Here is a 19,089-nt window from a genome sequence, read left to right on the forward strand (position 1 = left end):
CACTTGTTATTTGTCCGTTTGTACTTATCACTCTTTAAGAGAAAGTAAAAAAGAACACACCAATAGTTCTAAAAAAGACATTCTTATTCAATCTTCCGCACACGTTATTATCTTACATATTTGGATAAATTGTATAATAGGGGTTCTTAAATTGCTTTGAATTAATTGTATAAACATTTGGGTCTTCCACCGTAAACGGTTGAATAATATTTGATCCCAAACTCTTCTGATTGTGCACATTTGCAATCATGTATTGCGGTGTAGGTGGAACTTGTCCAACAGTTGTGTTCTCCACTAATTTTCTTTGAGAATAAATCAAAACTTGTGAAAGATTTACATCCTGTTGCTGTACAGAATTTTCCACGGAAACCGCAAATCCAGTATTAGTTATTTGCTGCGCCTTGCACTTCTTTCTGTGTGCATAAAGTGATCCAGCATTATTATATCTCTTCGTACAAATTTTGCACGCATACGGTCTTTGTCCAGTGTGCGTGTACGTATGTTCATTTAACGAGGTCAGTCTTCTAAAGGACTTTGTACAAATTTGACAATGATATTTTGCTTCTCCTGTATGCATTGTTATATGTCGCGCCAATGTATTTGCACGAGCGAAAGCTCTACTACAATACTGACAAATATAAGGTTTTTCTCCACTATGCGTGCGTAAGTGCAATTGTAAATAAGTGCTCTTTGTAAAAGCCCTACTGCACACATTACAAACATACGGTTTGACACCCGTATGTGTACGCATATGCGCAACAAGAGAACCGCTCTGTGCAAAACACTTGCTGCAAACCTCACAAAGGAACCTCTTTTGAGTTTCTTTAACACGTTTGTGACGTTCTATGTGATTTGCTAAGGACTGAGCCTGCGCAAAGGATTTAGGGCAAATTGTACATTTGTGTGGTCTATTGTGACGATCCTAAAACAGTTTCCAATTCTGTGAAAATTATTGTAAAGAATAGGAATTCTTCACTCTGATTATAAAAGTTTAAATATAAGTTTACATAAGAACATATTCAAAATATCTTATATCTGATAATTTCAAATAACTTACTTTTTTTCTTTCTTCTATACAGTCTCCCCTGTTTATACTATCCATATCCATATCGTCTCTATCGTCCAAATCGGAGATAGCAAATAATTCAACTTTATGTTTCGATTGTTCATGATCTTTCAATTTATCTACTCTTGAAAATCCTTTACCACAAGTCTCACAAGTATATTTTAATCCACTGTGCGTGGAAAGATGCCTCTTAAGATTTCTCTTTGTAGCAAATAATTTTCCACATTGAGTACACTGTAGACTTTCAGCAGGAAGGTTTTCATCCTCGTCATCCTCTTCATCATCTTCTTCCTCTTCATTTTCTTCTTCTTCTTCAGCAGTTTCTACTGACTTTTCTTTCACTGGGCACTGATAAAGATCATCCACTTCTTTTTTATATTCCGCGTGACTTTTAGCATGTGTTACAAAAGACTTCTGATAAGTAAATTGCTTTGAACAAACTTTACAAATAAATTTGAAACTTTTTCGCTGTTCCTTTAAAGAGCCGTCGTTTTTCTGCATTTTTATTTTTTTATCCTAAAATATAAAAATATTAACAATATCAAGTTAAACACTGGAATAATTATAGTAACACTTGCAAACTAAAACAGAATCTGATGCATATAAACAAAGATAAATTTTAATACACGCTTACTTGAAGGTTATTAATTCTTTTATCTTTTATGTTTGCAATATCTTTCTCTTGTTCATAACTGACTCTCTTATCTTGTATATTTTCTTTCCTATCATGTATCTCGTGATAAATCTTAACATGATTTTTCATTTTTGCCAGAGTTGAATACTGTTTGTCACAAACATAACACACATATCGTATTTTAGTTTTGCGTTTATGTATGATAGCATGCCTCTGTAGTGCCACCTTTGTACGGAAGGATTTAATACACTGTGAACAACGTAATCTAATTGTGCGCGATATAAGAGGTTTTTCTTCATCATCTTGTATACCATCTGTTCTTGACGTTTCTTCTGTTTGTTGACGATCTGACACTTCAACACTTTTTACATCACTGTTAAATGGAGTATTTTTATTTTGTTCCACGTGTTCTTGAAACAGAGACAATTCTTCTTCCTTAATTGAATTAATTTGACTCGCTGAGTCTACTACATTATTCTGTGCCACATGCTCATCAAACAGAGACAATTCTTCTTCTTTAACTGAGTTAACTTGTGTTGCAGAATCTTTTAACAGATTCTTATAAACATTAACACTTTCTGTCTGTTGTTTCTGTTCTATGTTACTTAATTGACTCTGGGATTCTCTTTCAAAACAAAACAATTCTTCTTGTTTAACCAAGTTGATTTGTGTCACAGAATCTTCTAATAGATTCTTATAAACATTAACACTTTCTGTGTGTTGTTTTTGTTCTATGTTACTTAATTGACTCTGGGATTCTCTTTCGTAACAAAACAAGTTTCTTTCTGAATTCAAGCAAAAAGAGGTTTCATCTTTTGGAAAACAAAAATTATCAGGACAGAAATTTGTAGAACAAACTTCTTGCCTTTCATTGTTTTCCTTTTCAGAAGATATTACACTAGATATCACATCAGCAATTATTGCTGTGACTATGCTGGCGCTGCTAACAGAATCATGAGAAGAAGACTTGAATTTGAGAAGCTGATGGAGTTTTTCATTTGAATTTTGTATTTGACATTTAAAATCATAGGATGCATCCAAACGTTGATTACAAGGCAAACAAATCACTGGGGGTAAACCATCTCCTTCTTCTACCTAAAAATAAAAATATGTATTGTTTTAGTATGAAAAATGTATAATTTAATACTATCAACAATCTATTATCATAAATATTTATGTCATCAAAAGTTGAATACATTACTTCAAATATTACAAATTTCAGTTATGAGTGATTTTAACATTGTTTATCTATACATACAATATAATTCTGTAGATAAAACTGTTATTATATTAAGTTTAATATTCTATATTTAAATTCGTAAAAACGGTTAGTGAAAACAAGCATTACTGGAAACACTGAAGATTTTTACCATAAACAATTATTATTATCATAAAAAGTGGAAAGTTTTAACAGAAATTTTGTATATAACATGTCATGTAAATAGTTGCTTTATGACCAAACAGTTGAAGAAATCCAAGTGTAGAATGTTAAACCTGTTGAAAACACAGTGAGTTCTAATTGTTGTATCTTTTCAAAATTTCAAACTACATAGTTTCTATCCACTCTTGTTGGCATCAGTCATTTGGAGTTAACAGGACAAATCACATCAATCCTAAAAACTTCTTCAAAAGTCACAAAGAACATACAATATTAAATTTTAAAGAATATATGAAACAAAAGATTGAATTTGAACGAAATTCGATTTTCATGTACTATCACAGAAAAAGAGTGGCAAACTAACCTGTACGGAAGCAACGGCCATAAGTTTACGAGGTATAGCGTCCCCATTTCGAAATAGTTCACAAATTTCAACAGCCCTTTTCAAACAAATCCGACATTCGTCTCCATAGATCTTCTCATACGTATCAGCTAACTGATCATTTTTCGAAACTTCCATTTTAATGCATTTGGAAATCAAACTACGACTTCAACTCCCCTCCTCGGAAACCGAAGATGTTTTTGACATTTTTCATGCTCAATGTACTTGTAATTATTGAAATGTAGTTCTGTTTAAACTTATCGAGAATACTACAAAGAAATTTGTTAATTAATTCACAATTAAAATTTAACAGAAAGAATCAGTAAAATTAGTTGTATTTTTGTAAAGGAATACAAAAAATGATTCGACTAATACAAAAACACATAAGGCTGATGCAAGTTACTATGTGCTAACCAGATCGCGGTAATTAATGTGAATTAATTATTCAATTTCGAGACATTTTAAAATGTTAATGATTGTTATGGAAATTAACATCAATCTACGTTCGTTTTGTGATTAATTTTAATTTGAACATTTTGAGAAATAATAGAAAACGGAATGAGTTGAGGAATCAAACATAGAAGCATTTATTATTGAGTTTTTGATTATTTTTTATTATTCTATCGATTTTGTTAATCGTGTTACCCTCTTACAATATTCTCTCCATTCTTTCCTAACCTCTGTACACACTGCATAACAAAAATTAATATAATCGTCCCTGTTACGTTCAGAAAGTGACATGAAAATTTAATTCGATCTTTTACGTTAAATAAATAATCATATTGATCCATATGTAATATAGGAGTAGATACATGTTAATAATTATTTATTTCTATGAATAAAAACACAAAAGTGCATATACAAATATGTAAACGTTACTTAAGAAATCAATATACAACGCTCGATATCAATTCATAATGATACATTGCATGCTTATAGATCGTAAATTAATCAATTAAAATTAATTAAATTAAAGAATATGTAGTTTTTTAACTGCAGGCTTATGTTAATCAAATATTAAAAAATTATCTACTTTGTTCAATCTAAAAAGAAAACACAAATAAATTCGTATTGAAAGTAAACAAGGTTAAGGTAGTACAAATACTCTATTATAATTTGAAATATGTACTTGTTATTTCTTATTGTTTGAATTTATTACTCAAGTCCAATCAACATTACATTTCGTTTTAAATATACATATCTAGTATAGACATGTTTCAACAAAACATACACAAGTATCACAGAGTAAATACAGTTGCATTTATTCAAGTACTATTGGTTACAATTGTAACGCATTTATAATAGGGCAAATCTATTGTTTGTTCGTTCTATTACTCTCCGGTTTCGTGTTCTTAATTTCATGTTCAAATTAACATATACTCTTATTAAAGTAAATTAAAGTTTTTTACAAAGTACGGTGTATTTAAGAAATAAAATATCATTTAACCGAAAAGATGAGCGTTTACATAGGCATATAACCATTACATATACATTAATTTTTTAATGCATACAGATCAGCTTGATGCTTTACGAGTATTATGATAATCATCAACAGTTCAGTTTATTGTAAATAAAACGATTCATAGAAAAGCAATTACACTTTACTATATATTATTCAATTCAAAACTTGTTTCGCGCTCATCTAACTGTACCTGCTTTCATAGAATTAGATCAGTGATTCTCAACGGAGGCGATATGTGAACTGAAAGGGACGATTTTGTATAGACGAATGTAGTATGTATTTCGAAAAATTTTTATGCTTCCTTCTTTTAAATTCGAAAAATAAGAAAAAATGAATGTTAGTGTGTAAATCATACTTTCTCGATATTGGATCGTCGTTTCTTCGATGGCCGAAAGAAACAAAAGAATCATATTAAATAAATGAGGTACAAATTAATTTAAGCATTAATTTCAAACATTAAATAAATTTAACGTTAAATAAACAAATAAAAAAGGGACGAAGGGGGTTATCGAAGAAAAGAGATTGAGAATCACTGCATTAGATAGTTACATCTTATACGCACGCGTATCTTATTTGAATCCAGTTACAAGTTCGTTATTTTGTACCTATAGATCGTTTTAATTAACACACTTTTCTTCCTTCACAAAATATATTATATTGGAAACGTGGTGAGAAAAGTGAACATAAACTTGAAAAAAAATTTAATTGCAACGTAAATTTCTAAAATACTAGACGTACATAACAGTTCACTATTTACACGTTTAACATGGGTGCTTGAAATACTAATCGTTTATAATTCGAATAATGGTTGCCATTTGAAAATTTCAAAAGTTATGTACGTATATAAGATATACGTAATTATTCTATACGTGAGTGTTATTACAAATACAATTATTAGCTCTAATTTTCTCATGATTTAGGAATCCAGAGATTGTGGATGCGATGGTGTTGGGGAAGCTTTTATACATACTAAAGAATGAGGTAAATTATAGTCGCCAAATAAAATAAATTTAGCATTTATATTAATATCCATAACTTGATTAATTGCTACATAATGATTATTGTTGGTTTTGACAGGCAATAAAAAGATTCTGTGAACTATTCTAATAACACAAGAATTGAAATTACACTTACATTTAACACAAATTTGCTGAACAATATGTATCAACTCCATCAAACAGAGGCCAGGTATACTATTTTTCAAAAATTATAAATATGCACATTTTTGTTTTGTCCACATTTTGTACTCATAAAAATTAAGTCAAGTAGAAAATATATTAAGTTACGTTAGCTATGTTTCAGTAAATGCAATGATATAATACAAATTAAAATTACCTAATACTTGATTTAATTTAGTTCATAAATCGCAAATATTTTAATAATGTACTATTAGATGCTTATGTTTTTTTAAATGATGCATGTCACAGAATTATCCACATTCCTAGGTACTCTTTTAATATATCTTATTGTTTTATTTAATTGGCCCTCATTGCAGAATGCCTTTAATTGATTCCTTAATCCTTTTAAACATTCGGGGTACTTTAGCATTCTGTTTGCAAATATTTAATACTGACCAGTAAGTTTGAATTTATTCCTTAGCATTTTTCAAACTTTCTTGCTGGACGTGATCATGACACGAATAGGTGTACTTTTTCTATAGATCTTACTTGTATACATAATCGGATGGATATATATACTTCCTGTAGAATCTTTCTAAGATTGTTCATTTTAAATTTGTTCCTCTTTTAATGATTCAGTTAATTATTCTCAACTTTATCCATATAATGAATAATTAAATTTTAATACTTTCTGTTTCTTTCTTAAAATTTCTCATTATACCTTTTCTAGTTGTAAGCAGTAAAGGATTATCCCACAAGTAGTAAAAGTATTTCTCTCAAATCCCGCATGTTTAGGGTCCTCTAAATGTGGTGCTATGGTAGCAAATTCGATTGTTTAACAATATTTTGGTTTATTTGTAATCTCTACATATGTTCTTCCCCATAGATAGAACATACTTACTGCTAATTTTACTGACTCAAATTCAAAACACATAAAAGAATTAAGTGGCTGTCTAGTACAGACAGATGCAGTTTTAATACAAATTAGTATGAATGACAATGAAGAACTAATCAGTAATCTAACAGCAAACAAATTATCTGATTATTTTAATAAGTATAAAATGCACTATTAAGGAAGCAAGCTTTTTGTATAAGTAAATCATTATAAAACATGTAAACCAATTTACTTCAAGTGTAAATCTTTTAAATGTTTTGCAAGATTTCATACGCAATATTCAAAATATTTTTAAAATATTGAACAAGAAAGATGTATGTATTTAAGACAATGTCTATCAATATTCATGAAATGTACTAAAAATTATTTACAAAATAGCCTTGAACAGAGTCATTTAAATAATTAATTAATAATGTCTATTAAAAACGATGTCGCTCAACATTATTTATAAATCTGTTGCTTCAATAAGCAGAAAAGTATTGTAAAGGTCATATAAAAATAAGAAGTTTAAATAAAAATTCGTGTCTTACATTTCTCTGTTTAAATTATAATATTTTTAAATATTGAGTTGGACCTGACAGTTTAAATGTGTTTCGGTCTGTGTAATAATTAAATGTTTAAATATAGGAAGAAAAAATTGTTAACATTCATTACTAGAAAAATTATCGAAGATAGATTCTGCACGCGAGTACAGAACCGAATAAGAATCTCGGGTGTTTAAAATTTATTCATTTTCAATACAAAGCCCTATTACACTCTGCTCTAACCATTTTCAGATCTACTATTGTTCCTATGAACCTATCACTAACATTTTACGGTTTCCCAGTGCTCGATGACTGAAATTTCAAAGCAATGCCGCATTTAAAAATATTTTTAATGTCGAAAGAAATGTTATGGTATTGTAATACACAAACACCGATTGTTTCTAAAAAAACGGCATCTAATATTGCAAATTGATAACAATAATTGTACAAGATCGTATCTGTACAGGGTGTTCGGCCACCCCTGAGAAAAATTTTAATGGAAAATTTTAGAGGCCAAAATAAGACAAAAATCAAGAATACCAATTTGTTGATTGAGGCTTCGCTAAAAAGTTATTAACGTTTAAAGTTCTGCCTGTAGAACGTCAATCTACGAACAGCTGCACATTGTTTGCATTTTGAATCATTAAAATCCATCAATCCGTCCAGAAGTTATGATTTTTTAAACATACGCATGAAATTTCGAGGAAACATTTCTGGTCACACAGTATATTTTCGGTAAAGAATTTTTTTCTCGAAAATACGTAGAATTTCGAGGGTATGTGTATTCACCAAAAATGATTGTAATTAACCCCTGTAACTAAAAATAATTTTTTTAGAACGATTTGAAATGTTTTAATTTTGTCGAAAAATTTCGCACCTTCTCAAATTTTTTTTTCGAAAGTACGTAGGATTTCGGGGATATGTCTATTGACCAAAAATGACTGTAATTGACCCCGCAACCGAAAATAATTTTTTTAGAATTAATTAAAAATTTTTTTTTTCGTCGAAAAATTTAGGCACCTACCCCCTGTCGATTTTTCTTAAAAATTCCTTTTTCCTTTTTAGTAATGTTGTTTGACGCCCTACAGAAAAGTTGTCTAATACTTTTTTGTAGGTACCCATGAGCTCTACTTCAGAAAAAAGTTTCATTGAAATATATTCACTATTGTAGGAGTTATGGCTGTTTGAAAATTGGACCATTTTTATGGGGTTTTTCTAACATTACGGGGTCAAGGAACAATTTTTCGAATATTTTTGCAATTTGTACATATTCTCCATCAAAATACGCGTAGTTTGCTTTTTTCAACATTAAAATCGTCCAATCCGTTCAGAAGTTATGACATTTTAAAGATTCGCATGAAATTTTAGGGAAGCATTGCTGGCCTCATATTAGATTTTTGTTTAGGAATTTTTTTCTTGAAAATGCGCAGGATTTCGGGGGTATGTCTATTCACTAAAAATGCTTATAATCGACTCCTGTAACTAAAAATATTTTTTCTAGAACGATTTGAAATTTTTTTTTTCGCCGAAAAATTTGAGCACCTATCCAAACTTTTTTCTCGAAAGTACGTAGGATTTCGGGGGTGTGTTTATTGACCAAAAATGATTGTAATTGACCCCCACAACCAAAAATAATTTTTTCAGAATGATATCAAATTTTGTAATTTAATTTTTCAATAACTTTTTAACGAAGCCTCAATCAAGAAATTGATATTCTTGATTTTCGTCTTATTTTGGCCTCTAGAATTTCTCATTAAAATTTTTTTTAGGGGTGGCCGAACACCCTGTATATCATCGATTAATTCTGGTCTCAAGATATTCTCAATCGGATATACACATACATATAAAAGTTAACGTGGTTATATCCGAGAGTTGGACACAAACAAGAATCGTATGAAGTCTTTCACAAAAAATACTAAGTACTATATCCTTTGTCCGCTATGTTTTCAATTTTATACAACTTCATAACTGCTTTAAAGTGAATGGTGCATGAAGATTCAAAATTGTTGGCTAACTGGCTATTCAGTATTCTAGTATCGTGTCTTTCGATGATTACTCATCCTGATTTAACAGAGTTTTTCATGGTTTTCATCAAAGACACTGACTAATGATAAACAGTGCATCACACATAATCAGAACAATTCTTAGATACATTATAAACCCGTTAGATAATAACATATTTATGTATAGTACAGTCTTGTGAAAAATAATGAATTTCTGTTTATCGTTTTAAAAAATACATACTTCAAGGGATATTCTACACCTAACGGGTTAGATCACAATTAATTATTGCACCGTGTGATTATTTGAGAAAAAAGATCGTCTATGTACAAGTTATTTTATGGCGTTTTCTTTGTGCATCTTAAACGCGGTTAAAAAAAAATTTGGAATTAGGAAAATGGACGTCTCGAAAAACGTTATAGTTTTATAAAAAAAAAATGCGCTTAAAAGCCAATTATAACGACGAAATACTTAAGTAATCAATTAAAAAAAATATATAAATTGGATGGAGTAATAAGCTAACTCACACGATTCTTTCAAGACAGATAAACTATGTTGAATAGTTGAATAGTTGATTATAAATCTATTTTCATAGCTGTACAAATAAGCGAAAATATATGCCATATTGTGAAAATTTACTTCTTTTCGCTCGAATAGAGTAAATCAATTATAGAAAAATACAATCACGGCTATAAATGAAAGACTGCGATTATTTAAGAAATTAGGAACCTGTTTCGTTTTTTCAAAGATCCCAAATTTATACATATAGTATACATATAATATATACTATACTAATATCTTCATCGTGATTCCAAATTATCGTTTTTTGTTTCATACTTGTCTCTTAATTGTTGGTCTGCAACGCACGATTGTCAGTAATGACTATTTTTTGTTCGTTTTATGTTGTACATATTTCCAACAATCAATCTCATTTCGTTCGTATTAATTAACAAAACACCGAGTGTCCGTATAATATACTCTCAACTGTTGTGCACTAATTTCCATTGTGTCAGTGAATTCACTATCTAATGACTATTATATCTTTTATTACTGTTGTTTATCATTATATATATTTTACATCGGTAAGACTCATTTTGAGAACGTCTCTATTCATCGAACTAATATAAAAAGTGCGTATAAACTACTGTGAATTTACGATCGGAAAAATTGTTTTCGTGAAAGAAAGTATTACACTTTTCAAAAGTCTTGTCAATTATAAAAAGTACAAAAAGAAGCGAAAACTGATTTGTTATAAATAATGTGTTATATACAAGTGAAAGTTGTTCATGCCTTTTTCCTGTACAATGGAAGCATATTTCGTAAGCAAAAATCGAAATTAAGTAAAAATATGTATGGGATACGCGGTTTAAAGATAGTACAAATAAGTTTATTTTACAATAGTTTATAAAATGTAATACTTTCACATATATAATCTATATAAATAGGCAGAAAGTTGAATACATATACACTTATACACATGTTATGTACAAATTTACGGACACTCGGCAGATTTTGCACAAACTCTTGATCATAAAGACTTCAATTGGAACATGAGCTAAATATTTCATTCTCCTATTAATTTTCGTTAAATACTTTCGTTATAGTGGTCTTTGATTGTTGTTTTTTTTCTTTTCTAATGAGTAGCATTCATTTATATTAATTAATACTTATTAGGCCTAATATATTGCATTTCTTAAGATTCAATGCAACAGAAAGATAAAATATTCTTGAATTCAAAATAAGACGATTTACATTTCATTTGATTACTAAATAATCAATGCATTTATATATTTTAGTATATTGGTTACTTTCGATTAATTTAGTTGTATACATGTTGGTAATATATGGTTAGAAAGATGTAAACGAAAATTGTAAAAGAATAATTTAATAACATCGGATTAAATAAAAATGATCCTATTTTAAATTTTCAAATACCTCATTTCATAGTTGCACTAAATCTCACGAAACATTCTTATTTATCTATTTATTTATTCTGTTATACCTATACGATTTTGAAAAGCAAAATAGTTTGATTTCGTATTAAAAAAAAATTACACCCTTTTCTAAACACATTTCTAAACTTTCAAGTATCAACAGTTATTAAAAATAATATTTGTAAGATATTAAAATAAATATCGAATAAATATAAATAACAAAAGACAATAAATTCATCAATTTACGATTCAACAAATATTTAATGTGATAACAAATAAATGAACATTATCGTGTTACCCTTTTTTTTTAATACAAAATCGTAGTACACTAACCTTTTCTTTTCGTTATATGCTTCTACGATAAAGATTCGAAAAATAGTGTCGTAACAGCTTAATATTATTTGTTATTTAATTATAATGAGTATTCTTTTTATCGACAAACAATATTTTCGGTTACACTGAGTTTACATCCAATGGGAATGATGCTCCTTTGCACGTATTAGTTTTATTATTTATTTATCAAGTCAAGTATGTATCATCAAAAAGGAAGAATAAAATTCTCCTTTTTATTTCAGTGTCTACTGACTCACTGGATCAATCGACAATCATATTAATAAATATTTTCTTAAATACGTCCAACTTTTACTTCACTATATTAAGTTTGTTAACACTTCCTGCCATAAAGAAAGCAATATCAATTCAAATGACCTTATAACTTTAAGTATTACTTTTCAGGCAGCTGTGTTCGTCAATAAATATTATATACAATTAAATTTAAGACAGATTGAACACTTTTCACACTGCCATTAATAAAAAAAAGTTTTTAATAGTAACTAATTAAAAGTAGTATTTTGATTTCATTTATGAGCAGCCGCGTTATATCTGACATACTTATTCGACTTGTTAAAAATAAAAATAATTATAATGTAATTAAATAAGTTATTGTTCATTCAATTCCTGCTCGTATTTACGTTGCATGCTGGCAATTACAGAATTACTTATCCGTTTGATTAATTATACATATTTTTTATACAAGTTTTCATCCAGGTACGCGTAAATTCTATTTGACAAGAGCTGAGTAACTTTCACAACCTTTCATAAAAAAATGCTTGAACAATTTAAACGTAATAAAAGCTATATATACAATCATTTTTTAATCTTTCATTGCTATTTTGTTTCACTTGGAGTTTGAATGTAACACTAATTAATATATTTTAGAATAATCATTTAAATATCAGTTGGTAGCGTTCACCCATACAATAATAAATATTAATACAATGTATGTTGTTAGGAAGCTTTAATTATTATGTACAGAATTTAATTTACTCAGCTCGTATTAGAAAACATTAAAATTAATATCAAAGTTAATAATAATAGTAATAAAGCTTTCAATACATGTTCTGTTCGTCTGTTCAAAATATCTTATCTTGCATTATTGAAAAAAAAATCTGTTCAATGCAAGTTGTGTGGTGCATACATCATCTATAATCTTTGGTTTAAAAATATTCGATTTCACATCTTTAACAAGATAAATGCTGATAAATTTAACAGGCAAATGTTTATAAATTCTCAAGATACGTCGTTTTCGACATACCCTAACTGTTATTTTAAAGCTCTCTTTTGTTCAACATATAACGTTTATTTTGCTTTTTCCTTTACTTTATTTTGGCGTTTAAAATTTTATCCTACCTGTATTAGAAATCATGGAGAAATAGTTTTGATTTTCGTCTTTTGATTCAGTAAAACACTTTTCGTGCTTTTCGATAATATTTCTTTTATAAGTTGTGTAAATTACGAAAAAAAGCAAATCTTAAAACAGTTTTATGAGTACCATTTCATTCCAGAATTTAAATTCGATTTCAAAAGTACAAAAGTACCTGATCCAAAACAGCGATTTGCGCGTTCTTCAACGTGAAAGTTACATCGGACTGATAGTACTGGTGCTCGAATTAAAGGACGAACTGTTCGAACTATCGATACAATATGGCATTACCTTTCCGTGCACACAGGAACTGGAAGTGTCGCAGTTCAAGATCAACAATAGCAGTCCGGAAACAGCAGCGAATACGCCTGCGGTCATCAGACCTAGCGCGGGAAGCTTCTTGGGCGAGAGAACTGGTCCCTCTTCGAGTTTGAGGTAGCAGAGGCCAGGAAGAACGTAGGCTAAAGGTACAGCAGCTAGGATACCGTTCAATTCAAGGACCAATCCGAGGCAATCCGTAGACATCGAGATCAGGTATGCCACAATTACTATCGTCAGTGTAATGATCAAGTACTTCCTGTCGGAATTAGGAACATATGCTGTGTGATCCTCCACTTCGTCCGTCCCTTTAATCGCTGTTAGGACTACCTGCGATCAAATATAATAATGCACGATTAACTTTTACTAAAATCTGTATGGTAAATTTTCCACGGCTCAAAACTCCGGAACCCGATACAAATAAGTGACGAAAATCGTAAGTTTCGAAGCGCGCATATACAAATTTCGCTCGCTGTAAGTATTGATCTATCATCGTTCGCCTCTATTCATTATACTTCGTTCTACCACGTACTCGCTATGTATTTGCATTTACGTCGTTCCCCTGCTCATTATTCTACATTTCCCCTTTCATGATCCACCCACTTCCACCAGTTATTACACATACTATTACATTACTCCGATCGTCATTATATCCTAATTAGACTCGTGCGAATGTTCGCGTTCTCTTCTTATTTAATTTTAGCTTAAAAACCACATTACTCGAATTATCCTGATATTAATTTTTTACTTTTTTAAAACATTTTAAACAATTATTTTAGTATTAGGATTTTTACGAAATGACGCAGTGGGCATTTACTATGTGCTTAAAATATTTAAGGATTATGAGTTTTCTTTTGAAAATCGAAAACTCACCTCCCTTGTAACGAAGCACTCGATAGGAAAGGTCAAGAGAATAGTTCCGCTAAACATGACTCTTGCGAAGTTCATCAGATCATCGTCCCAGCAATAATTCTCCATAAGATCACCTTGAACGTACGCGGTAAAAGTGGCGTATCCGATTATCCCAAAGGCTGTCGCGATCAAAAACGAAGTGAAAAGTGACCAATGAGTGACGACGTCCCACTTTTGTTGCGTAGCTCTCTCTATGGATTCGTAGATAAGGAACGTATTATGATGGCACATAAAGGCGAATGCCATAATTCCAACGGAGGGTATTATGCCGGGGAAGTTTGCGAATCGCCAACTATCTTCCTGGCTTGGCCTGAAAATCGATTGATATTTAATCATTTTCGGCACTGTTAATCTAAAATTTATGTTCATTAGTCCTGAATAAAACTTGCCCAACTCTGGTTTGATCAAGTATTTTTTTACCAGGTGTTGCATGTTTTATTGAATGTATGTGAATCTTTGATGGATTGAGTCACTTACACAATTGCGGACATCGTACCCATCCGAATCAAGATGGCCAAGAGTATGAAACCGACACAGACCAACGAAAGAAAAGAGATCTTGGCCAAACGAGCAACGTTTCTGTAAAGACACAGTGGTATTGTAATGCAGACTGTCGCGAAAAAAATTACCACTTGACGGTGAGCGAAGATGCTCGTCTCGCTCATCCCTGTTACCCTTATTAGAACTTTCGTCACTGTGTCGCCGACAACAACGTTATAAGAGACCATCGCTGTAAAGAACGTAAGATTTAATTTAGCCCACGAATAATGGTACTTGTACGTAAAAGTGTATTCAAGTACATTCTCTAAACGATACCGAATGAACCTATGGAATAATGAAAATGTTACACGGAAAATGTATTTACCTATGAATGGGTAAATAAACTGCAAAGTGGTGAGAATGTAAAATCCGGTACGGCCAAAACTGGCTCTCATTAAACCCTGGTAACTCATCTCTCCGCAAATATGGCCACTTCTGACCATTAAAATTAAAGAGTAATCAGTGAGACCAGCTACTAATATTAGTAATGCTATCCCAAGGCCGAATCCAGCTTGATGAAGGGCATAGGGTATGCCTGAAACGTTCATCGCCCTTCTCAATGATTGAAAATAATTGTTACTTCTTAAACACCAAAGTAATCTTCATTTTATTTTTGAAAAAAAATAATATCAATTTTGATATTATCCACTATGCTTCAATTATATTGATCAAAACCAGCACTATGACAGGTGTTTCCCGATGAATCATTCGTCATATAGAATGTCCAAATGAAGTTAGGCATCAAGCCAATAATGTCGCTTGAAAAAACAAAGCTAATACGAATCACTGAATTTAAAGAAGGCCAAGGATTTTGATTTTGTCTACAAAGTATTACACGTGCGAAAGGGTATAGCCGAATAAGGGGGTCACATGAGCCCTTGAACCAAATTTGACATACGATTGATTCATCACTAGAGCATCAGAATAAAACATTCTGTGCCAAGTTTCAACCCTCTATCTTGTTCGGAAGGGTAGTTCTAGGGAAAATTCGGATTATTGAATTTGTGCCTATTTTTCGTATTTAATCGAGTACGAAAATTACGTAAAAGATCTGGTGCACTGTGATTATCGAGATACGTGTTCAAGAATTTTTTTTCGATTTTTCAAAAAATTAAACATGCAAAAAAATGCAGAAAAATACAGATTTCGTATAGAAGCTTTCGAGACACTAGATTTATATAATTAATGGTTTTAAACAATTCAATGTTGGGCAGAACAGTGTATAGAATAGAAAAGCAAAAATAAGTCACCAAATAAAAGGTGCTATGCGCGTTATATTCAAAAGTATCAACAGTATTTCCAAGAGCTACGATCTTTTTGACGCTGGTTTGCGCCCCGTTTAAAGCATACGTTAAATGAATATACGTGCTTAGTTTAAAAATCTCATACCTTTAATAACTCTGAATAGAGGAAGCAGATTTCTTCAATAAAAAAGACATAAGCAGTCTTTGCATATAGTTACAGATATCATGATGATTTGAGCCAAATCTTTATCTATATAACTTTATGTACAGGATGCCTCGTTTAAAAAATACTTTGAGTTGAAAATATTGAACACATCAAATAGAGATGCCAAGGATGTTTCAAAATAAATTTCGTTATATACAGAATAATATCTGATTATTCAAAGATGATACCCTTTTTGAATATTGATCAAACTTTGGTGTTTAAGAACGATTTTTTAAATCATGTATCCAAATTACCAATGACACCACTGCCAATAATGGAATTGATGAAGTTAAAACTAGCCAGAGGTAGACTATTGAATTTTCCGGATTCTTCCTCCTTCTCCTGCAAAATCAAATTTTACGTGTCTACAAGTAATAAGAAAATAAAAATTGTTCAGAGAAAAAGTGAAGATATTAATAAACTGACAACAACATCAAATCCATACTGTCTTGATACATAGAATGAAAACCTGAAATAAATTAACTCAAAGAAGAAAGAGACATGAAGTCAATTTTGAATCTATACTAAAGTAGAGTCCAAATTAATCCAAAATCGATTTCATTAGATACAACTAAAAGGTTTGTTAGTAAATCACGATTCTGGATTAGTTAATTAATTATTGCTTACCCCGACTAATTGTCTCATATCATCATAAGACTCTTCTGAGCCAAGACTGCCACCCTGTTTGGAATCAAAATAAAATGTTGATTAAGCATTCACAGTATAATATTATCATGAAATACACATTCCATGTACTGCATTATCCTTTTATTTTAAAACGAAATTACAACAAAATATTTTAAAAAGTCATTTTGATCATTTATTCAACAATAACAGAAATCTGATTTCGTAATTTTTTATGTGAAACAAAACATCATCATATTCAAGTTTTGAAGTAAAAATTCCACTAAACACATACACAAAATAAATATGTAAATCAAACATGGGAGTTACATACTTTTCTAAAAATTCATTATATTCTGTATATTATCCAATTTAATTATATACCAGACAGTTTTATTTGTATGTTATTCAAAATATTTAAACTGTTCTATTCAAGTGCCCCACCCTATTGAACCATATTTATGGATGCACTTATGACATGTTAAAACTCATTCTATACAAATATTTTGTTATGATGTACAAGATTATATATGTATATTAATTTTATTGAAATTTATATATGTATATTGATTAATATATGATATATATATATTAATTTTAAATAACAATATTATCATGTGCCAATTACATTTTATGATTTTTCGTTTGCAAATTAATTAATTGTTTTCCTCAATAAATAGGTCAATAACCCCCTTGCTCTCAGAAAATGTTAATCCATATAGCATCCATATACACATGTGAGATGACTTATAGATTTTTTCCTTTGTTGCAATAGTACAGAACCTTTGAAGTGCAAGATTTACTTGTTTTTTTTTCAAATGAACATGACTCTTAAAACTGTATTCAGAACAATTTTGTGAATTCTTTCATTTTTCCTCTTTATACAACTTATAAAACATTTTGTTAAAATTTCGATTCAAATTTTTAAATGACAAACTTGTGCAAATTGTAGAATCTATATCTATTATATTTCCATATTTTGAAATACGAATTTTTGTAAATGATACAAATCTACTCTTCTATTAAATTTCGACGAGACTAATACGTTCGTTTTCATTTTCACCCGTTAATCAAGGTTTGCGATTTAATCAACCTTGACGAGTGATAGATCAATTTATCTGTTTGCGCGCATCTGTTAACCAACACACGCAAACAGGAAAATCGTCGCGCGAATCACTTAAAACAGGTAAATGGATCACGTAAAATCCTATATTCTCGGTAATCGAGTTATCCCTTAGTGTACTTCTTTAATCAAACAACCGACGCTTATTTTATCGTTGCGATTCTCTGGGTAGAGGTTCGGGGAAAACAGTCTTTACTGTATCGCGCACATCCCTACGTAGGATCAAAGGACAATGAAGATTACGATAAATTAAACGTTACTTACATCCTCGTAGCTGTTCCTCGCGTCCAAGATGTAGCTTTTCTCGGTGGCATCGATAGTCATCGTGGGTGGTAGTTAAAGGGAAGAATCGAAAGTGTAACCGAATGAACGGAAAGCTTAAAGGGAAGGTCCGATGCAAGAGTAGGATCAAGCAGACGTTTAAGGCGACTGCACCCTTCCTATCTACGCGAGCTTCCGTTTTCACCCCTTGTTCCTCCAGTACTATGTATGAACGGTGGTTGCAATGGATGCGTGCGCATCGTACGTTGATGTTTTTCTGCGTTATCGAAGGGTGATGGTGTCTCTCTTATCACGTAATCGGGTGTTTCCACTTTTCCTCTAAGTCGATTTCTTGGTTTTCCTTCAATTCTCTCGTACCGTTGGCTTCTTTGAGGCAATTGGACGATAATGGATGTAATCACAGAGAACTCACGGGGGCGTATATTTGCAAATTATTTCGCAACGAATTATTCTCATGATTTATACACTATTTATACACTCAGCGAAATTGTCATACTTCCATTAGAATTTTTTCTGTTTTTCCTAGTTATCGACCGTGTCTTTTCTTTTTAACAACAATGGTCACGTGCCAAGTAGTTTTTATGAATTTAATTGATTTCTACGTCGGTATCTTTAATTATTGGATTTTGTTTTAATTATTACGAAAATATTTGCCATTCCATAGCTCCAGGTTTTTTAGTATAGTATAACAATATGCTACAATAACAGAACTTAAAAATAGTATTCGACAAGCGTGGAATAGGTA

At 30.7% G+C, this 19,089-nt stretch overlaps 1 protein-coding gene and 1 long non-coding RNA gene across 2 annotated transcripts; one reads left to right on the plus strand and one right to left on the minus strand.

Moving 5' to 3' along the window:
- Nucleotides 1-63: 63 nt before the first annotated feature.
- LOC143350314 (uncharacterized) lies at nucleotides 64-18,716 on the minus strand. Its single transcript, XM_076782349.1, has 10 exons — nucleotides 18,327-18,716; nucleotides 16,943-16,996; nucleotides 16,570-16,657; nucleotides 15,192-15,401; nucleotides 14,804-15,056; nucleotides 14,288-14,636; nucleotides 13,388-13,744; nucleotides 1,701-2,795; nucleotides 1,058-1,582; nucleotides 64-922 (listed from the first exon to the last, which is right to left on the minus strand). Exons 1-10 carry the CDS (start codon nucleotides 18,384-18,386, stop codon nucleotides 113-115), a joined length of 3,801 nt encoding a protein of 1,266 aa, XP_076638464.1. The 5' UTR covers nucleotides 18,387-18,716; the 3' UTR covers nucleotides 64-112.
- On the plus strand, nucleotides 5,488-14,878 carry LOC143350317 (uncharacterized). The gene is made up of 4 exons (XR_013081083.1): nucleotides 5,488-5,903; nucleotides 6,000-6,110; nucleotides 13,404-13,630; nucleotides 14,750-14,878. It is a non-coding gene; the product is annotated as an uncharacterized LOC143350317 (long non-coding RNA).
- Nucleotides 18,717-19,089: the final 373 nt, after the last annotated feature.

Source organism: Colletes latitarsis, chromosome 14 (genome assembly GCF_051014445.1).
Source record: "Colletes latitarsis isolate SP2378_abdomen chromosome 14, iyColLati1, whole genome shotgun sequence".
Classification (NCBI taxonomy): Eukaryota; Metazoa; Arthropoda; class Insecta; order Hymenoptera; family Colletidae; genus Colletes; species Colletes latitarsis.